This window comes from Balaenoptera borealis, assembly GCF_965194805.1.
Source record: "Balaenoptera borealis genome assembly, chromosome: 13".
Taxonomy (NCBI): domain Eukaryota; kingdom Metazoa; phylum Chordata; class Mammalia; order Artiodactyla; family Balaenopteridae; genus Balaenoptera; species Balaenoptera borealis.
Genome location: NC_138870.1, coordinates 55,537,937 through 55,561,081, shown reverse-complemented (window position 1 = coordinate 55,561,081; position 23,145 = coordinate 55,537,937). Strand labels below are relative to the sequence as shown.

Genomic DNA, 23,145 nt, shown 5'->3' with positions numbered 1-23,145 from the left:
CTATTTCCCTGTTCAGTGTTCTCTCGATTTACTATAGTTAACTGAAAGAAACATCTTTTGATTCAGCTATTCGTAAAAGATCAAGAAACTGTTGATTGCAAGGCAGAAAGGAAATGAATTTTATCTCTTCTCTTTAGTTGTATATAGATAATTCCGGGGCCAAAATAACGGCTAATGGGTGAGCCACATTTTGGTGCAGCGCACAGGAAGTTCTAATAATTAGAGCTGCACCCAAATAGAGGTCTAACAATGTGCTGTGCAGGGGTCCAAGGGCAGGTCAGATGAGATACTTGAGTCTCCATTAGGTGGGAGGAACTAAACTCATTGCCAAACACTGGGCTGTGCTTCACAGAGATAATCTTATTTCATCCTCACAACCCTGGGAAGCAGTACAGTGGTTCCAGTTCCATATAAGGAGACTGAGCCTCAAGGAACTGAGTAATTTACCCACAATCACACTGCTGGAAAGTAGTAAAGCTGGCGTTTGTACTGAGACCTGGGAGACCCCAAAGGCCACACCCTTAGGCAGTGACAAGAGACAGGGGCAGCAATGAGATCACTGGGGTGGGTGCTGGAAAGGGGGAAGGACAGGGAAAAGACTGGGGAGGGGTGCTTCTGGAAAACAGGCATGTCAGAACTCTCCCTAACCTGCCCTAGGGTGAGCAGGTGTCTGGAGGTGCCTCCTGAAACATATCTGAGCTCATCCTCACTTGGAAGCTGATCAGGGGAAAGCCTGGCCAAGATCTAAGAAAATGCGGTGTCATGTCATTCTCCAGCCACAACCCCTAGATTTGTGAGTATAGGGCACAGTACAAAAACAAGCAGGTGAAATGGCACAGAATTTGAAAGCAAGAAGAGGTCCAACTCAAGATTATCCCACTTGGCTCTGATGTACAAGTGAGAAACCTGTGGCCTGAGAGTGGGGGGCAGGGCCTGGACTTGAACCCAGACTTCCTGTGCTCTTTCCATGTCACCCCCGTGACAGCATTTCGTGTTGCCCAAACAGAAGGTGCTGCTCACACTTTGGGCACCAGGCTGCTGAAGGATGACCTTAACAATCTTCATTTTTTTAAACTATTTTTAAAACGACAAAGGTGTGAGATTATCAAGCTTCTTTGCAGACAGAATTAATTACAGAGAATGGAAAGAAACTTTGGGATATCATTCAGCAACTAGAGACTCCTTCTTGAAATTTCTGGTTCCCTGGTTTGAGATAGAAAGGTCTGATGCTAAGTTATTTTTTTTCTAATAAATTTTATTTTTATTATAAGAGTAGACATAATCCTTAAATAAGAATTTAGTGTCAAGTAGAAGTAAAAAATAAGCCATTAAATGAAAAGCCATAGTCTCTCCATCTAATTAAAGCCTTATTGATATTTTGGTATGCTCCACTTTTAATCTTTTTTTTTTAATTCCTGAAGTTGTAGTTCTACAAGGTTATAATTGTGTGCTGTTTACTATTTCAATTTGGCTTTTTGCACTGTCACTTTATGTACACTGTATGTTATTTCATACTATTAAAAACAATATTTAATAATGTCAAATGATGTATGATAACTCTTCAGTGATTCATCAGTCTGGGGCCCAAGTGCAGAAAAGAAAATAAAGGTTTTCCATTTCTCACTTCAACAAAAACAGAGCCCTGACTTACCCACAGAAAAGGTCACTGTTTTAACACATTCTGAGATGTCCTTTTTTGAGCCAATTATCAGGGCTGTGCCATAAAATGACATCTCTTCAAGAAGCTGCCTTTCCTCGCAAAGAATTAGAAAATTAATAAGACAAAGGCCGAATAGTAGGGATTTCAGACGTCCCTGAAAGCACAAGGCTGTACACAGTGGGACCAAGAATAGGGGAGGCCCAAGTTTAGAGCGAAGTAAAGGGTTCATTTAAAAGAGATTCAGGAGGGTGATCTAGGTCAGCCAATTCACGTTTGGTCAAGACGGTAGGGGACTGAATGTCATTACCATCTGACAGATGTTCAGTGCCCTGAATGAAACGAGCTGGTCTCATTCCAGTTTCTAGAGAACAGGTGTGCACATCACCAAAGGAAAGGGGGAAAGTCTACTGTTATAGTTGGCACTAATTAACACCTTTGCTGGCAGGCTCAGCAGAAAGGCCAAGAGTTCAGTGGCTGTGGAGGGGGCTGAGTTGCTCTGGAACAGATGGGGACACACTGATGAGTCCTTGTGAAACCACAATTCTCAAATCAATGCCCAGAGCCCCAGAATTCCACACCTTGACACATGACTGGGTGGGTGTAATCTATAGATGGTTATGTTTGAGCCCTTGAACCCTTTGGAAAAACCAGAAAGGCAACAATCAGCAGCAGCCCCTTCACCAACAAAAAATAAAATAAAATACACTGCTAGCTGCATTTCCACCTCAATCCTGCCTCTTTCATGAAATTCTACCTTTCTCTGATCAGATCTCTTTTGCTACTCATATCAATATTACCTGTTGAGCACTCTGTGTTATTTAAGTGATTTTATAGCTCAGCACATCCAGACAAATACCTGGGATACTGGCCTGAAAGAAATAGCCTTCTTTTAAATTGTGAGACCACCTAAGAGACTTCAGAATCTTTCTGTTCCCACCTATACCCCAGAGAGAAGAAGCCTCAGAGTCCCTTGCAAGAGCCTAGCTTCTCAAACCCAGGTCCTCAGCCTAGGAAGCGTTCAAAGCTCCATCCAACCCTCTCCCCGCCATTTTCCTTATTTTTCTCCAGTCTTATCTTTCATTATTCTCCAATCTCATCCTCTCTTCTCCAATCAACCAACTTGTCTTTTTTTTTTTTAAAGTGTTTATTTATTTATTTATTTGGCTGTGCCGGGTCTTAGTTGCAGCATGCGGGATCTTTAGTTGCGGCACGTGGGATCTAGTTCCCTGACGAGGGATCGAACCCAGGGCCCCTGCATTGGGAGTGCGGAGTGTTGGCCACTGGACCACCAGGGAAGTCCCTCAACTAACTTGTCTTGATTTCATTATACACCCAGCATTTCTTTACTCTGTTCCCTTGAATAAATTATGCCTCCACCACCAGGAATATTCTCTTCCCTTCTTTCAACCAATCCACTGACAATGACCATCTCCTCAAAGATTTGGCTTGGAACTACCTAATTAGAGTTAGCCTTCTCAGACCAACCACACATTAGGCATATTTAGTGTCGCACTATATATTTTCTGTGTTTTCACTACCTATCTGATCACCAGGTTGAAGCTTCAAGGTCAAGACTATGATCGTCAATGTCTTCCCCCCACTGTGGTCTAAGACAATGCTCTGCACACAGCAGATGTTCTGTAAATATTTGTGAACTAAAATGAACGTGATTTGCAAAATGTTCAATAAACATGTGCTAACACAGAAATGATTTTTATTAAAAGAGAACTTAGTTTATAGGTCCACTTTTCAAACACAATAAATTGATGATAGAGGTAAGGGCTATGGACTGAATATTTGTGTCCCCCCTTAATTCCTATGTTGAAATCCTAAGCCCCAATGTGATGGCATTAGGAGGTGGGGCCTTTGGGAGGTGATTAGGTCATAACGGCTCCCCTCATGAATGGGATTAGTGCCCTCATAAAAGAGACCCCAGACAGACCCCTCACACCTTCCACCAGAGAAAAGACGGCCATCTGTGAGCTCTCACGGGACACAGAATCGGCCAGTGCCATGATCTTGGATTTCCCAGCCTCCAGAACTATGAGAAATAAACGTGTACTGTTTATAAGCCACCCAATTTACAGTATTTCTGTTAGAGCAGCCCAAATGGACTAAGTCAATAGGTAAAAGGGTGATAAGTAAAAAGGCTGACTGGCCAAAACACCTCTTAGCCTCCGCCGCTGCTACTCCTACCACTTCTTTTTTTTTTTTTAAAACTTTGTTCTCATAGAATTTTTTTTTTAATTAATTAATTTATTTATGGCTGTGTTGGGTCTTCGTTTCTGTGCGAGGGCTTTCTCCAGTTGCGGCGAGCGGGGGCCACTCTTCATCGCGGTGCGCAGGCCTCTCACTGTTGCAGCCTCTCTTGTTGCGGAGCACGGGCTCCAGACGCACAGGCTCAGTAGCTGTGGCTCATGGGCTTAGTTGCTCCGCGGCATGTGGGATCCTCCCAGACCAGGGCTCGAACCCGTGTCCCCTGCATTGGCAGGCAGACTCTCAACCACTGCGCCACCAGGGAAGCCCCTCCTACCACTTCTCGACCATTGTAACAGGAGCCACCATTTAGTGAGTGCATCCTCTTTGCCAAGCACCAGATAGACTTGCTGCCATTTAACCCTGAGGGGTAGAAGCTATTATTCTCTTATTAGCACTTGGCAGAGGAAAAAACCTGAGGCGTAGAGGAGTCAAGCAGTTGGCTCAGAATCGCATTTTAAAGACAGCTTCTTAAACCAGATCTCTCTGATTTAAACAATTGTGGATGCTGAACTAAGAGGACAGGATGGCAAGAAGGTGGGGAGGAAAGTACAAGAAAAAGAAAATCATTTGGTCACATTTTGCAGAGCGCCACGCAGCCGACTTTTCCTCCCTAACTGTGGCGGCTGCCTTGGTGTGGCCCCATCCTTCCTTCACGGTCCAGGGAGGCACTCGGTCCCCAACAGGGAGGCGTGGCTGCTGAGGGCTCCCAGCTGAGCTCCAGCCTGGGAACTGCTAGTGCGAGAAGGGAGCTGCCTCACCCCAATACAGCCCCACTCAGGGCTGGCTGGACGCAGGGATGCAAAAACCCAAGCACCGTGCCTCATCTGGGGATAGTTTCGAAGGGCCACCCCAACTTCAGCAGTCCCCGTGGCATCTGCCGAGGCCTCTACGTCCATATCCCAGCTCAGCTTCTCCAACTGCCCAATTCTGTCTTCCTCCTCCTTCCCTTTTGTTATTCCCGAGAGCATTCTCAAAAAATTCCCCTGCAGGCAAATCTCTGCCTCTGAGCCTACTTCCTGGGAACTTGCCTGAAGACACTTGCCAATCATGAGAAAGCAGAAATCAGGGTCACAGCCTGTGCTCTGACCTAAAAGCAGGAGAGGCATGCTGGAGGGGCACATGCAAATCTCCCTGCCCAGTGTCAGCTGTGGGAAAGCCTTGTGACTCAGGCAGGGCCGGGATCCTGATGTTCCCTTTGCTCTGGTCGGTGGCCTTCCCTGTCTCCCTCTCCCATCAAGTACCAGAACCTCCACACTGCCTCCCTTCTCACCCCTCTTTCCTATCAAGCTCTGCTTTCAGGAAAGGAGGTGATGAATCAGTCACACAAAAGGAAAATTTTTAAAATTAATGGATTACTTCATGGGATTAAAAATAAGTTCAAGCCCACTTTAAACCAAAGAAAGAATATGTATAGCAAAATTCCAGGTATTTATTTATCTATCTACCCAGTTAGAACATATATTCAAGCACCTACAGTGCTGAGCTGGCTGAGAGCTGAGTGGAAGAGGGAGGTTCCACTGACCGCTGAGACTTTCACTGTCCATCTCTGTCCCAGGCCCCACGAGGGCGCACAAATTTTACGCTGATTCCACTGGCAGTTGATGAACTGCCACACTGCAACAGGAGCAGATGCCTACGGGTTGTGTCCCCTCCACCCTACCCCCACCACTCCCCCAGGACAAAATAAAATCCAGAGTCTTTTTATATGAAATTCACTTCACCAGAAAAACAAAGTAAGCAATCAGTTCCTCTTCGGTTCAACTCGAAGGCACACTTAAAGCTTTTCCCAAGATACTAGGTGATGGTTCACAAGAGGCAGAGCCTTTTAAATTCAGTCTCCCCTGCTATTCAGCAAAGGTGTATTTACCTACTTTGAGACAGGTTCATGATGAAGGGCACACAGGAAAAATTCACAGCGGGGTTGGGGGGGGGGTGGTTTGCTACAGGGTATACTCTTTGTCTGAATGATTCTTTACATCTGCTGAAGAAGAAAAAAGACGGAAGATGTTGCTTCTAATTTTCTCACGTGTCTCAAAAATGAACACTGGGATTGCCACTCAGCTTGTCACAGGTGAGTACCTACAGCTAGGAGGCAGCGGGCTCAGTGGCATGACAGGAGGCTGGACACTCAAGGAGGAAGAATTTAAATTGCCGATCACTACTGTTATCTTGTCAGGAGTCCCTGTATAAGCCACTTAACCTTTCCTGAGACCTCAGTTTCTTTTTTTAAAAAAGTGAGATGAATACAGGTTCATTTCACAGTTTGCTGTGCGGTATAATTAATAAAATACACAAAACTGTCTATCCTACACTGTTCATTAATAATTCCCAAAGATAATACAAACTCTCCGATTGGCAATATAAGTGCAGCCTTTAAAATTTGGTAGACACGTTTTCATTAAAAGGTAAGATTTTAAATACTTCAATGAGATTTCTTAACACATACACTTACACACCAGGGAAACTATAGACAGAAGATAGGGTGAAGTCCGACTCGTCCATGATGATGAAAGGGGCCTTCAGCTGTAACCTACAGCTCTGGGATAATTTACCTTGATATACTGCCACAGATGACGGAGCACGGTTCCGTGTTGTGCAAGTACTGAACGGCTTTGGTTGTTCCTATTAATATACTGATTCGAATATGCCAAGAGAGTGGGGCTGTGTCACCCTGAAAAGACAACAGTAGTTGGTTTGGTTGTATTTTCTGAGTAAAAACCAATAAACACTAATGAGGAGGTGGGGAGAGGGGGTAAATGAACATTGTAGTTTACCATAACCTATTTTTAATTCAAAATAGGTTTTCCTCTACTACCAACGCTGGTTCTAGGCCCCTTTATAGGCAATGGAAATACCCAATAATTTTAATGTTATCTTAATTGAAATATGGCTAATAAGATGTTTAAGAGTTCATTAAACAAGATTTTAAAATTATTGTGGCACCATAGTGTGGGTAATTGAGAATAATCTGTTTTTATTCTCATCTTAACTGAAATTTAACCAATTTGGAATCAGTTTTTAAACTTATCTTTCAGAAACATCACAAAAGAGAAACCATGGCATTTATTCAACCTCCTTCCTTCTCTTTAAGGTGTCTATCACTTTTATGTCTATCCTTTGTACTGAATGGTACTTTGCGTAAAGTTATGCAAATAAAAATTATCTGAGAAATAAGGGTAGTTGATGTAAACTCATTGGAGACATGGTATCAGTGAGGAGTAAGGACCCAGCAACTCTTCTGGCCACCACGTTGCACAACACACAATAGCTCAGGTATTTCAGCAGCTGCCCCAGGGCTTTGGAGGGTCAGAGTATCAGGCAGAGTAATAGATATAACTTACCACACACTGTAATCTGTCAAAAAGTGATCCATTTCTCATATACGGATAAACCAGGCAAAACTTCTCACTCTCTGTAAAATATGCAGCCAACTCCAATATGTTTGGATGTTGGAACCTTGAAACAAAAGATTTTTTAAATCCATCAAACTGTTTATTCAAATAGGAAATGAATAACACTCTGTTTTGGGGGTGGTAGGGTGGGCTGGGGAATAGGTATAAAGCAGAATATAAATTTGGCCAAGAGAGAAGGAATTTCAATGGACACATGATACAGATTTGCCTTCCAAATTAGTCTAAAGTGTTCTGACAAATATTAGCCAATATCCAAATACAAGACAGACATTTTAAGAAAGTAAAGAGTTCTTAAGATTTGGGGTTTTGGGAACTTTACAACAAATAGAAAACAATATTTGATATTAACTTATTTTTAGCAACATGAAACCCAATATAACTTATTTATTAAAGATAATACAACTGAAATTATCCATTTCATTGCTTTAGGTATACATGTGTAACTAAAATCACCAAAATAGAAGAGTTCGGAAGACTGTTTTCATTCATCCATTTACTGAATGCTACCATGTCAAGTGCTGTACTAGGCCCCAGTCACATAGTTAAGAGACATCCGATGCCTTCAGAAAGCTTGTATTGTTACCTAAAATCCATGTGACAAGTAAAGTTTGATGTTGAAAAACACATCACTGATTTTTAAATCCCAGAATTCTATGTCAGTATCATATACATTTTTCAGACTCCTTTTGAAAAAAACTCTATTTTTTTTTTTACCATATTCATTTTTTTTTTAAGGAATTCCTTTATTTTTATTATTTATTTATTTATTTATTTTTAGCTGTGTTGGGTCTTCGTTTCTGTGTGAGGGCTTTCTCTAGTTGCGGCAAGCGGGGGCCACTCTTCATCGCGGTGCACGGGCCTCTCACTATCGCGGCCTCTCTTGTTGCGGAGCACAGGCTCCAGACGCGCAGGCTCAGTAGTTGTGGCTCACGGGCCCAGTTGCTCCGCGGCATGTGGGATCTTCCCAGACCAGGGCTCGAACCCGCGTCCCCTGCATTGGCAGGCGGACTCTCAACCACTGCGCCACCAGGGAAGCCCAAAAAACTCTATTTCTTGAGGGCATGTGTCATCACTGTGAAAACCAACGGAACCCAGTAACAGCCATGAAATATAAAGCATGTGAAATTCACCACACATACTGTGAACTCAGCTCAATTCAACAATTATTTATGGAACACCTCCTATGTCTTAGGCATGCCTGGCGATATTAAAATAAATAAAGCTATTTTTCCATAAATGGTGTTATATATAGTCCTATTATTCATTTCTTCAGTAGCAAAACTTACCTATAAAACACACGTGTGTGTGTGCGTGTGTGTCTATGCATGTACGTATATATATATATATCTCCCTTCTGAGTCCCTCTATTCCTTCTTCCTCAAGAAAGGCAATGTGTGGGTGTGTGTACATACATAAACACATAATACAATCCCTTAAGTAGTTCCCTTAATATTAAAAAAAAACTCATCCTCAGGTCTCAGCTTAGATGTTACTTTTTCCAAGACACCTACTCTGCCACCCACCCCCCTCCCCAAATTAGCATTTCCTCCTCCCTCAGTGCTCTGTACTTGCTTGTCTTATTATTTAACTTACTGAAATTGCCTGTTTGCTTGTGCACTTCTCTCCTAAACCCACTCCAGACAGTATGTTCTAAGAGGAGAAGCCTGCCTCTGACTTATTTACTAGTAAATGTCTGAGAAGAGGGAGATTGAGTATGATTCAGGAAATAAATTGGATCTTGTTAAAAAAAAAAAAAGTAGGCTCTGCCTCAGTTTCCTCATCTGCAAAATGGGGATAACAGCAGGACTCACCTCACAGGACTGTTGTGAGGATTAAAGAATTAATACATGTGAAGTACTTCGTATAGGGCCTAAAACTAAAGAAATATTAGCAATATAAATGATAATGATGGCACACCAGGAATATTCAATGTCATAGAGTTGTTAATTCTCTCTAAAGTAATACATAAATGCCTCAGCAGAATAAATCCAAATGGATCAGATATATAAATGTAAAAAATGAAAATATAAAAGTACTTGGAAAAAATGGCATAATTATTTTATAACCTCTCAGTGGGGAAGGCCTTTCAAACTACAATATAAAACCCAGAATCCATAAGAGAAAGTATAGATTAAATTCAACTACATGAAAACTGTTTCCACATGGCAAAAACTAGAATAAGCAAAGACAAACGAAAATGTGGTAAAAAATTATTTGTATCTTGTAACATAAAAATAGGGCTAATTTTCTCTAATATATAAAATGCTCTTACAAACCATTAAGAAAAAACCCAACAGCCTAATAAAAAAATGAGCAAAAAACATTAACAGATATTTCATGGTAAAGGAAATATATCTCTTAATATGTGAAAAGATTCATTCATCATAGAAAAAGAAATCTACACTGAGAAACCATTTCCACTTAGCAGATCAGAAAAAACTAAAAGAATAAACGCTATGTTATCAAGAATACGGGGAATCAGGCACTCTAACATATGACTGGTATAAGTGTAAATTGGTATAGCTTCTACTGGAGGACAATTTGGTAACATGTAACACATACAACCATTTGACCCTATAATTTTATTTATGTGAAGCTTTCTTAGTTTTCTAAGCGATATTAAAACTTAGATAAGTTTTCCAACAGGTATGAAATAACATATGTAAAAGGTTTCTTGTTGTAGCATTTTTTTTTAAGAGTAAAAGATTAGGAAAAATCTAAAAATCCATCAATAGGAAAACGGTTAATTACATTACAGCACGACACACAGTGGAATACTAAAATAAGCAAAGTGAACAAAGTATGCATGCTACCTCTTGTGTGAGAAGAGGAAAGTAAGAAAACAAAATACATATATGCTTACACATAAAATATCTCTGAAGAGATATACAGGAAACTGATAACTCTGTTGCCTTTGGAAAAATCAGCTGGGTGGTTGGATGAGAATAGTGGAAGAAAATCTCTTGGCTTACCCTTTTGCCCTTTTGGAATTTTGAAGTGTCTGAACTTATTATTTATTCATAAGCAAAGAAATAAAGTTTAAATATAAAAACCTTATTACAATTTTGGTTTTAGTTTTCTGTTGACTAAATGATATATTAAGTGTTTATACTTAGCCTCTAACATTTTGAATTCTGGTCCTGGGTATAAACGGAGAAGGATTTAGGATAATACCTCCCTCCCCCCAATTCATGTATTGGTTTAGAAAACATCTGAAAAGAACATTTTCTGTTTGTAAAGGGTGATGACTGAACTCTATAGGGTTAGGGGTCTTCAGTGAGACAGGCTGCACAGCTGCAGATATGAATATATATGAAAATGAAGTCATTTTAGTTTGTCTCCAAGGACTTTCAGGCTCATGAATGAATTCCCAGAAAATAATGTGCACATCAAAAGCACTTGATTTCTTTGTCTAAAACTCTCTTCCAGAAGAGGTTTATATTGATGAAACAGTTTCTTGACTGGAATGTCTCTAAGAAAGGGGGGAAATGGTAAAATATATACAATTCTAATGTTCTAAGAATCAGTTTACATTCAGTCATGTTAGTCACACATGATTTAACCCATTTCCTTGTGACAGTTTCTTGTTAAAACATGTTCAAGTGAATTATGTAAATGGTCTATTTTAAAATGTATTCCAAGGAATATACTAAAGCAGATGTCAAAATTTTACCCAATGTTCTAACATCCAACCCACAATTATTAAATGCCAACCATGCCAAGCTCTGTGCTGTAGAATCAAAGATGAACAGAGGTGAAAACCAGACACAAGTGGAGAAATTCAAAGCAATATACTCACAGCAGTAAAACTTCAAGCTCAGATAAAAACCTCTTCCATTGTTTCTTACACTGCATTTTTTTCCCCTAAATATCATACAGAAAAACAAGAAAAAAAAATAAGGAAAGGATCTATTTCTGGGATTCTTACCTAGGGTCTATAGTCTCCCTTAAATTAGATACTTTATGGTATAAATGCATATGAACATTTTTCTGGGGAGAGGATCCTTAGCTTGCATTAGACTTTCAAAAATCCATTAACCCCAGAACAGATTTAGAACCACTGCTTTTGAATTAGAAGTTTTTCATGAAATGTATCATACTGCTATATTTTATATTCAAACCCTTTCACCATATTTTGTACACATTTACATGAATTCAAAAATATGTATTCAAAGAAAATCCCATGACAGAAACTCCCCACTTGATCTCAAAGAATCCTGGTTGTGATAGTTGTATTCTGATTAGAACTGATTTCAATAATTTGGCATTTATGACTTGGGTCATTTGGCTGTTGGTTCAAGTTTACCTTTGTACAAATTTTGCAAAAATGGGCCCACTAGGAAAATGAAACATATAACTCCTTACTTCAAAGAAGATTCAGAAGCTAGCAGAGTGCCTGACATATGAATAAATTAATGAATTCAATAATATTGCATGGAGCACCTCCACTGTTCTTGATGGCTTCATACACCTGACATCGTTGCATGTCTCTGAATCTCAAATTCCTAACTTCTACCATGAAAGGGTTAAAGTAAGTGTGCTCCAGTTATCGTTTGCAAATTGCTAGACAGGGCAGAGTTCTTTTTTGTTTTTGTTTTTTAAAAAAATATTTATTTATTTATTTAATTTATTTTTTGGTTGCACTGGGTCTTCGTTGCTGTGCGCGGGCTTTCTCTAGTTGCAGCGAGCAGGGGCTACTCTCCGTTGTGGTGCGTGGGCTTCTCATTGCAGTGGCTTCTCTTGTTGCGGAGCACAAGCTCTAGAGCCCAGGCTCAGTAGTAGTGGTGCACAGGCTTAGTTGCTCCGCGGCGTGTGGGATCTTCCCGGACCAGGGCTCGAACCCATGTCCCCTGCATTGGCAGGCGGATTCTTAACCACTGTGCCACCAGGGAAGTCCCAGGGCAGAGTTTTTAGAGCTCTCTGTCCTCAGGAACAAAGGGAGAGAAATCCAACAGGAATCCTGGAAACTATTTTCCAAGTTAACCCAAGAAGTCAGAAACAATAAACTAGTCTAACAAATCATTTGCAAGGACCATATTATGAGAATTTACATTTTAAAAAACCACTGCCCTGGGAGCGAGTGGATTGGGTCTCAGGCCCACCTCTAACACTCATTATTTGTGACTTATTGTCACCAAACCTCCCTGGGGTCCTCGTTTTCTTAATCTGAAAAAGTGAAGGGGTTAGTTTTTGTGTTCATGCTACCCTAGCACTCTTGCTGCTCAAAGTGTGTTCTGTGCATGAGGAATACCAGCTTCTCTGGGAGCTGGTGGGAAATGCTGAGTCTCAGGTCCCTACCCAAACGTGCTGAATCAGAATCTGCACTGTAAGATCCCCAGGTGAACTGGATGCACTAATCTAACACACCTAAGTACAGTTCCCAGCTTCAGTCCCTCTAAGAAAGGTTACTGAAACTAAGGTCTCAATGTTACAAAACTACATTTCTTGTAAAAAATGCTCTGTGGCTAAGCCTTCATTAAATTATCTCTTTTTTCCTGATGTGTATGTGTAGGACTTTGTACAATCTCTAGGTCTTGGGTAACTTTGTTACCTCCTGTCTTTTTACTAATACTGAATAGCAACTAAATTCATGAAGACAGCATATGTGCTTCATTCAATTCACCCAACAAACATTTATTGAGCAACTACTATAGGCCAGGCCCTGTAATAAGGCACTGGGATACAAAGATAAATAAAAGCTCCTTAAAGAAAACCATCCAGTCCACTGGGAGAGGCAGGTGAAGAAATTAATACTATGAGACAGTGGTATTTTGCTGCGACTATACAGAGGAGGGTCACCAAAACCATCCTGGAGGGGTTGGAAGCAACCAAGGAAATGATCATTGTCTTCGGGACAGAAAGGGCAAAGATATCCCAGTCTGAAGCCAGACCCCTGGAAAGAACACTCCCAAGAGGGAGTGTGAGATGGTGGCAGCTGCAGAGAGAAGAGGAAAGTAGACGCATGGAGTCTTTGGGGAGGTGGCCCTGGGGCTCAACCAGAAGAGAATGTACAAATGGGGCCAGGGACACACTGGCCCTAAGAAGCAGGCTTCAGTTAGGACACCTCTAGAGTAACCACATTCTTTTTGTTGAATGGTTATAACAATAGATTGTTTCATTTCTTCATTAGACATTCATCTTCTCAGGAATCTTGAGATGTCTATACAGAATTAGTGGGGCAAATGCAATTTGAGGAAATGGACAAATTGGGTTAATAATTTTTTTAAAAAGGCCCTGTAATCTAAGCTGCAAAACTGGAACCACCTCAGATCCCTCCTTCTCCCCTATTTCCCCAGCCCTGTTTAACAGATCACCAGATTTGCTCCATTTCACCTCGTCTTTCAGAAACAGTACCCTCCCTTGCCATCCCCACTGCCTCTGCCCTGGCTTAGAGCGGTTACCAATGCTGGTCACACATCTGAACCACCTGGGGACGCCTACCACCACCACTACTCTGACCCAACCAGATGCTGCAGAGCTCAGTTTCTAAAACGCTTCCTGGGTGATTCTAATATTAAACGGGAGAATACAGGTTTCAGCCCTATCCACTTCAGTTTACACATCTGAAATATCCCTCTGCCAGGTCTTTCTACCTCTAGTCTAATTCCTGCCGTCTTTCCTCCAGTGCCCCTGCCAACTTCCAGCCTATCATCTGACCAGTAATCAAAGTGATAACTTCAAAACACAAATCTCGTTCTTTCACTCTCCTACTTAGAAACCATCCATGGACTTCACCTATCTTTCCAGTATCATCTGATGCCACTGCGTTCCCACCCTCTCACACTAAACTCTACTCCACCAAACGAGCTGGTCTTCGTGAGTAAGACACAGGCTTTCATGCATGCGCCTCTAGGCCTGGGCACCTGCTATCTCTTCCATCCAGAAAGTACTTCCCTCGCTGCCTGGCAAAATTCTCCTTATCCTTCAAAATCCAGTTGAAAGGTCACTTCCTTTCAACCACTTTTCCATTTGTTTACTGAGGAAATGTTTATTTCGTGGTTACTCTTGTGCCAGCCCCTCCTCTGCCTATCTTCTATGTGCTCCCGTGACCTTTGGGGCAAATCTCTGCTAAAGTACTTATCACACTGCAATTTAATCTTTTCTTTACCTGTTTTCCCCATAAGACTGGGAACTCTTGGAGAATGTAACTATGCTTTATTCATCTCCACCCAACATGCAGCCCATAAAAGAAGTTTAGTAAATGTTTATTGGCTGTTGACCAACAATGAAGAACAGCTCTTTGGGTATGCGTGTGCAGACCTATCTCCTCCTGACTCCTGAGTCGGACCCCCAGTAGCCTTTCTGCTTCCCTGGCTGTACTCAGCTGTATTCTAACCTGCTCTGATCATTGCTGTGCTGCTCCTACCAAAGCCTCTTCTTTCCCCCTCTCCTGAACTGTGATTGAAGACGATTTATAAAGTAGCACCGAATATCAGTCTGTGACTTAGCCTGTGAAGCTGCCTGGAGAGGGCGCTGCCCATCCTAGAAAGCCAGGAAAACTGGAGCAGACCAGCACAATCCGACCATCTTAAGCAAAGTCCCAGTGGTCCTAACAACGCTTTTCAAAAAAGTCTTTCTCAGGCCATACATCTGGGGAGGGGAAGGATTTAACTTCCACATTCCTGCAAGACAGGCATTCATTTCTCAGTCATTTCTCCAGTCACCAGAGGTCATATATCTTATTTCCATTTATGAAATTTTATTTTCAAGTACACCTCCTTTCAATGTTGATGAAAAATGACACATTTTAAGGTGAAATATGAGCCAATAAATGGAAGGAATATCCTGTGATAGTAATTCTTTCCATACCTGTTTAAATAATTTAATGGCATATGTTCGGTTTTGGATTTCCACTCTGTATACCTCAAAAATTTCCCCTTCTCCGATTAAAAAGTCTTTGTGGAAATTTTTGGTTCCTTCTATGATGTTGTGAAAGCTGATGGAGGATTTAAACAATATTCCTTAGGAAGGAAAGTAGGGAGAAGATAAGTTACTTTTTCTCTTTTTAAGAATCAACCATCATTATAAAGAACCAAGACTTCCCTATTAGAAACAAATCAGAGCCCAGTGAAAAGTCAACAGAGAAAGGCCCAGGAGCAAAAACTGAAGCCCACCATGTGCTCTCTGTACATTTACTTGGGCCTGGCTCCCACCATCCCACAGAGCAAATGGCTTTTTAGATATTCACACAAAAGCACTGTGATTCTACCACCTTTCCAAAGAGATCAGCCAGACAACTTAGTTGGGGAAACTTTTCCAAGACTGTTTCCCTATCATTAGATCAACAGATTGCTGTTGACCCACTATGAACCTAAAACCAGTAAAAAAAAAAATTATAGAAGTGGAAATTTTGATATAACTAAATAATATTCTCTAAGCATGACTGGTAGAAACGTTTTTCATAAGCCAAATCCTCTAAATGGCTAACTAACTTGCTCAGAGTAAATTAGGAAGATGCTTCAGCTTTTTAAAAAAAATCATCTAAAGCAGAGATTGGGAGGAAACATTTCAAAGGTAATCAAATACAAATTCAAAGGGAAAAGCCTGGCTAAATCCTTCAGAGACCAATTTTGGCTATATTTACACACTTAGTCTGTTTGATTTAAACCTTTTTTGCTCAACATTAAAGGACCACAACCTTATCTAACTATTCTAATTATCTTTTGAACCAAAGAAGCATCGGATCTAGTGGCAAAGATTAGGCAAGGCAGCCTTAAACAGCCACTAAAGTTTATCAGAATGATTCCCAGATAGAAGTAAATTATTCTCCCCGCTGATAAAGTAGGAAAGTTGATGTGGAAAATAACTGATTTTCATAGTGACCTTCAGCACTGCTCTACAATCACCTCTAAAGATTTCTCTATAAGTGCTATGAAAATTTCTAAAACTGTATAAAACCCAACATAATTTTTAAATGTCTTCCTATGACACATAAAAATAGCAAATGTCATGAAATTCTCCTGAGACCACAATTATGCTCTTTACTGGCCAATGAATTTTTAATATAACTAAATAATATATCACCCATCAGAACTATGTGTCAGTCGAGATTGAGAATATTTTGATATCTATGAAAAATTTATCCTGAATCTACATATTAATGAATAGTTATTATGTTTATTGGATCTTTCTAAATTTCACTTAAAAGAATTCATGAATTCACTTAGAGGAAAACATGATTTAAAAAAAAGTTGTTTTGTTTTTCTTACCTTTTTCATCATGTTCAGGAATAAGAACATTATCCACTGTGACACTAGCTGTTTCCTAAGAGAAGAAATACGTATTAAAGTATAATTCAATTTCATAAAGTCTAGAAAGAACAGAACTTCAACAGAAATCCAAAGCTCCCCCTGGGACTGTACAGTGCAACAGGGTGGAATCTAATTTAGAAGAAAGCTAGTAGAATGCAAAGTTATTTTATTTTATTCAATAGTATTCACTGCTATATATATTTAAGGCTTCCACACCAACGGTAAAAACTCAAGTATCAAAGTCATAGTTGTAGTCAATTTTAAATGACTTCTATTGCTGTAAAAATGATCACCGCTAATTTGCTTTAATAAAAACTAACAGTAACATGCAAAACACTAGAACAGGAAAACTAAAAGCTGAGTTAAGACAAATGCGTAACTTACAGTACTCTTAAAAGTTCTAAGACTCATCTCTGACAGATCACTGAGAGGACAAAGCTCTTAACGCTTCAAACATTTACAATCTCCAATTTCCTGAATCCCCAAATAAATGAACAAGAATGAGAGCTAAAGCTCTCCTGACTTCAAAAAAGTACCTGCAAATACAGCATTTTTCTGCCTGATAACTTCATTCCTTACGCTCAATTATATATGCAACAGGGTTCAAGGGTCATTCTCCATGCGCACACACTCTACCTTGGATAACGTGATCGGAAATCCTTTTCCCTGATGACTCTGCTCTGAAGGATTCAAGGCTGCTCCTGAAAGAGAAATAAGGGAAGCTAGATACAAAAAATGTTATGTCCTTAATAAACTTTTTTTTTCTTTCTTACACTGTGAAAATAAATACCTTGCTAGTAAGGTTCATTTCTAAAGCTCAGTTTCATTCCCATTGAATGGTTACAAATTTCCAAATGTGAAAGAGCTTTCTAATGATACAAACATACCTTTGTTCACTTAAAACATGAGCACCTATCTTTTTTTCTTGTTTGTTTGTATTTTTGTTTTTTTAATTTTTGGCCGTGAGGCGCAGCACGCGGGATCTTAGTTGCCTGACCAGGGATCAAACCCGTGCCCCCTGCAGTGGAAGCTCGGAGTCTTAACCACTGGACCACCAGGGAAGTCCATGAACACCTATCTTAAATTATTGTTAGACATCATTAAAAATATTAAAGTATGAAGGAGAGAATTGACAGGAAAAAAGCAATGTTGTTATCAGTTTTTTGTACATGTATTTAAAATTTTTACCATTATGGGATTATAGCTCTCTCGGTTAGTTCACTTTTTATCCCATCTTGTGCCACAAGGTATTAGAGGGGTGAGTGAGTGTGAGTGTGAGTGTGTGTGTGTGTGTGTGTGTGCGCGCGAGCGCATGCAATCACAAATGCCCACAAATGCTGCCCAATTGAAGACTATTACTTCTGTCTGTTATGGTTCTGTCTGAACTAAGGAAGTCTATGTAGCTTCCTACAATAAATTAAAACTGCAATATTTTGCTGTTACTTCTGACATGTTGATTCAGACTTCAGAAGAGTTTTATTTCATCTTCTAGTTTTTCTTAGATTGTATTCTAATGTTTCCTAGATTATTTTGCTTAGAAGACTAGCAACAAAATACAATCAATTAATAATAAGTCTCCTTGAACAAAACTATAAATCAATTAGACCGAACAGACATCTATAGAACATTCCATCCAAAACAGAAGAATATACTCATACTTTGCAAGTGTACGTTGAACATTCTCCAGAACAGATCACATGTTAGGCAATAAAATGAGCCTCAATAAATTTGGAAGGATGAAATCATACAAAGCATATTCTCTGACTACATGGAATTAAAGTAGAAATCAAGGGCTTCCCTGGTGGCACAGTGGTTAAGAATCCGCCTGCTAATGCAGGTGACATGGGTTCGAGCCCTGGTCTGGGAGGATCCCACATGCCACGGAGCGACTAAGCCCGTGCACCACAACTACTGAGCCCGTGTGCCACAACTACTGAGCCCGCGTGCCACAACTACTGAGCTCACGCACCTAGAGCCCATGCTCCGCAACAAGAGAAGCCACCACAATGAGAAGCCCACGCACCGCAATGAAGAGAAGCCCCCACTCGCTGCAACTACAGAAAGCCCGCATGCAGCAACGAAGACCCAATGCAGCCAAAAAATAAATAAAAATAAATACATTTTTTAAAAAATGCAAAAAAAAATAAAGTAGAAATCAATAACAAAAGGAAATTTTTTTGGGAAATTGACAAATACATGAAAATTAAACACCAAACTCATAAATAACCAACGAGTCAAAGAAGAAATCACAAGGGAAATTAGAAAATACTTTGTGATGAATGAAAACAAAAACACAACGTGCCAAAACATATGGCATGCAGCAAAAGCAGCGCTTAAAGGGAAATTTATTGCTGTTAATGCCCACCTTTAAAAAGAAGAAAAATATCAAATAAATAGCCTAAACGTTTGCCTTGAGGAACAAAAAAAGAAGAAACAACTAAACCACAGGAAGCAGAAGGAAGGAAGAATTAAGACTGGAGTGGAAATAAATGAAACAGAAGAACAGAATAGAAAATCAGAAGAGAAAAATCAATGAAACTGAAGCTGGTTCTTTGAAAATATAAACAAAGTTGACAATCTTTTAGTTAGACTAACCAAGAAAGAAAGAAGACTCAAATTACTAAAATTAAGAACAAAAGACATAACTACTGACCTTACAGAAATAAAAAGAATTATAAGGGAATACTGTGAACAACTATTTGTCAAAAAACTAGATAAATGATATGGACAGATTCCTAGAAAGACACAAACTACCAAAACTACTTCAAGAAGAAATAAACAATCTGAATGGGTCTGTAACAAGGGAAGAGATTTAATTAATATTTTAAGACTTCCCATAAAGAAAAGCCCAGGCCCAAATGGCTTCACAGGTAAATTTTATCAAACATTTAAAGAAGATTTAAGACCAGTTCTTCACACATTCTTCCAAAATAGAAGAGGAGGAAGCAACTCCCAAATCTTTCTTTGAGGCCAATATTATCCTAATATCAATGCCACACAAAACAGCACAAGAAAACTACAGGCCTATATCCCTTATGAATATAGATGCAAAAATCCTCACCAAAATACTAAATCCAGAAACATATAAGAAAGATGAGATACCATGACCAAGTGGGATTCATCCCAGGAATCCAAGGTTAGCTTAATATCTGAAAATATACCACATTAATAAAATGAACAAAACTCATAAAATCCAATAATCTATCATGATGAAGCTCTAGGGAGAGAAAAAAATTTCCTTAATTTGTTAAAGGTCATCTGTGAAAAACTTACAGTGAACATCATACATAACGGTGAAAGACTGAATGTTTTCCCCTTAGATGAGGAACAAGAAAAGAATGTCTTGGTCTTGCCACTTCTATTCAACATTATACTAGAGGTTCCAGTGAGGGCAATTAGGCAAGAAATAACAAACATCCTGAATAAGGTATTGCTGTGTACAACAAAATTTGAAGTTTGGGGGCTGCAAGGGCACTAAAAGCCATTGTCCTTTTGCTGCACATAAAAAGACGATACTTCACTGTCATATAAAATGGAAGATTCAAAATGGCTTGACTAAGGTGATTAAGGTGAAACCATCCCACTAAATGGAACAATTTTAAGGAAAGCTAGGCAAAAGTAGATTATTTAGATAAGTGATAACTCTGTTCATGGTAGCAACAAAGAAAGACTAAATCTTTATGCATTTCAATTAGGAGCTCCAACTCCTGACTTCAGTGAGTTGCTGTCATAGGAAACACATGTGCAGCAGGTTACATTTAAATGTTTCCAATGAATCATCATGTGGCTGCTTTCAACAAGCTATACAATTAATGTTTTTAAGATCATAATTCAAAGCATTAATTCAATAAGCTGCAAATAAATAATGCTATTTTTCTTAGCAAAGGATTCAGAACAAAGCACTATCCTCCTTTTCATCTCAGATGTATCTATCTCGTGGTATTAGGGCAGTAAATAATTGCCTTTTCACAAATCAACTAATCCCACATTGTAAAAAATAAATTAATTTTCCATGTGCAACAGACTAGGAGTCAACCAAGGATGTGGAATTTTTGTCCATATAATTCCCCGCTGCATAAATAAACAACATAGAGTGTGAAAAGACACCCTGAAATCTATTCCAGAACACTGAAGTATAAAATATACCTGTGTCCTATCAAATTGGTGTGAGTTTATACTGTGAACAAGTCACGTGGGTGGTTTCAGTGGCTGGAAAAGGCTCAGATAATGAAAAGGCATTACATTTACAGCTCCCAGAGACTCACTGCATTTTACCTGATCAGTCAGCTTCAGAGTGAAGCATTCTGCTGTATAAAACTAAGTGAAGGAACTTCCCTGGTGGTCCAGTGAGTAAGACTCTGCACTCCCAATGCAGGGGGCTGGAGTTCGATCCCTGGTTGGGGAACTAGATCCTGCATACATGCTGCAACTATGAGCTCGCATGCCACAACTATGAGCTCGCATGCCGCAACTAAGAGTTCACATGCCACAACTAAGAGTCTGAATGCTGCAACTAAGAAGTCCACATGCCACAACTAAAGAGCCACATGCTGCAGTGAAGAACCCGCATGCTGCAACTAAGACCCGGCGTGGCCAAAATAAATAAATAAATAAACGTTAAGACAAAAAAATCCTAAGTGAAGAAATAGTGTGCAACAGAAAAAAGGGATTAGCCAAGTTATACAGATAATATCATGGTGGAAGCCTACTGAGAACTGTCTAATACCTTATTAATGTGAAAAACCTATAAAATAAAAGTCATTCTGAAGCTACAGTTTTCTGGTACAAACCTCTTGGGATTTCTTCTTGTGTGTGCAAAGCTTCTTTAGGTCATGAGGCAGTGGCTTGAGTGGACAAAATATACTATCAAAGAGCATGTGTGCAAATACACAGAACTAAAAATACGCCTGGATGAAAAAGCCAAAGAATAAGGCTGCTGATTTAAAGGAGTTTCCAACCTAAGAGCCCTGAATCTATAACATAAGACCCAAGATCACTCAAGATCATTCTTGTTGAAGTCAATGAATCTAAAGTGGAATAGACAGAACAGGTGACATTGGGAGATTATTTTATTGACAAAGAATGAACAGAGAAAACTTCAGGAGCTTTACTTATCAGGTTACTATAAATGTAATGCATGACACAGCATCAGAAAGAGAAAACAAAGACAGGAAAGACTCAAGCCACTGTGAAATGGACAGTAAACAGGTTAGAAGTTAGAAAGCCATGGCATAAAACAGCAGTGAAGATAATAGAGAAATCCCAGGGTTATTTTGGAGGTATCATCTGCACTAAAATACAGGGGGGAAACCCAATTATTTTTAACTTCTAATCATATGGTAAAACAAATTATAGCATTATTTGTATTTTACTCATATTGTGGTTCTGGTCATGTTTATGACTCAGAGATTCAGAGTTTTGGACAGAGAGCTGATTCTCTTAACTAAGTGAGAATGAAACATTTTAAGACGTGTAGCTTGTAAATAAATATTTTTTAAAAACCAAACTATAAAGTGGTAGAAGGGAATGTGTTGTATAAGTTAGGCAAAAAGAAAAGAAAGTGTCAGACACAAAAATGTGAAGCTGCAAACCCCGCTTCAGATAAAAGTCACAGGTAAGGAATCACTGACATACAGCATGACCAGTCAACGTCTTAGATAAAATACAATATTTACAAGTTACAATTCATATAAAACTGAGTAAGAGCCACATCGTTAGAATCAATGCTTACCATAAGTTGCAATTAAATGGATAGCTCGATGATGCCCCATCTCCTGGAGAATCTGTAAAAGGTCACCGATAGTCTTGTTTTTCTGTGCCCAGGACCAAAGTAATTCTCTTGTTCCACTTTTACCCTGGTCTACGTATTTTTCAATGTGACGAACATCCAGCCAGCTGCTTGAAAGTCGCTCCGCTGTGGCAATTGTAATAGGAAGAACCAAAGAATAGTTTACTTTTATTGGAATCCCTGTTTTTTTTGTGTACCTTATATGTTCTGTTGCATTTTATTTATATTTTTATTTTGAACTAATTTTAGCATGTATTTCTCACCCAACTTCCCCTAATGTTATTAACATCTTATGTAACCAGGGTACAAAGATCAGACCCAGAGATTACTAAACTGAAGACCTTATTCTAATTTCACCTGTTTTTCTACTGATGTCTTTTTTCTGTTCTAAGAGCCTATCCAGTTTCTCACATCGCAATTACTTGTTCCTTCTCCTTAATCTCCACTAATCTGATGTTCCTCAGTTTTTCCTTATCTTTAAGGACAGTGAAATGCTGTTGTATCCTTCTTGGTGCATAATATCAAGAGGTTCATGATGTCCACGTCTTATCACTGGTGATGTTAACCTTGATCCCTTGGTTAAGGTGATGTCTGCAGGTTTCTCCACTATAAAATTATTATTATTTTTAACTAATAACTATGTTGGGGGAGATACTCTGAGACTATGGAAACATCCTGCTTCTCAGATTTTGCCTAAAAATATTTGCATCTATCTATGGTTCTTGTTTATCATAATTATTACTGTGGGGTTTGCTTAATGGTATTTTTCAATTT

General features: G+C 39.5%; 1 protein-coding gene across 2 annotated transcripts in view; it reads right to left on the bottom strand.

Annotated features, from left to right (window-relative positions):
* The window catches only part of IRAK3 (interleukin 1 receptor associated kinase 3), a 51,673-nt gene that overhangs the window by 15,019 nt on the left and 13,509 nt on the right, over positions 1-23,145 (bottom strand). For both annotated transcript variants that reach the window (XM_082351245.1, XM_082351244.1), the window contains exons 2-8: positions 22,315-22,497; positions 17,220-17,284; positions 16,542-16,596; positions 15,142-15,293; positions 11,132-11,196; positions 7,261-7,375; positions 6,472-6,590 (exon numbers count right to left, since the gene is read on the bottom strand). In XM_082351245.1, the coding sequence (XP_082207371.1) occupies positions 6,472-6,590; positions 7,261-7,375; positions 11,132-11,196; positions 15,142-15,293; positions 16,542-16,596; positions 17,220-17,284; positions 22,315-22,497 (754 nt within the window). The remainder of the gene's footprint in view (positions 1-6,471; positions 6,591-7,260; positions 7,376-11,131; positions 11,197-15,141; positions 15,294-16,541; positions 16,597-17,219; positions 17,285-22,314; positions 22,498-23,145) is intronic.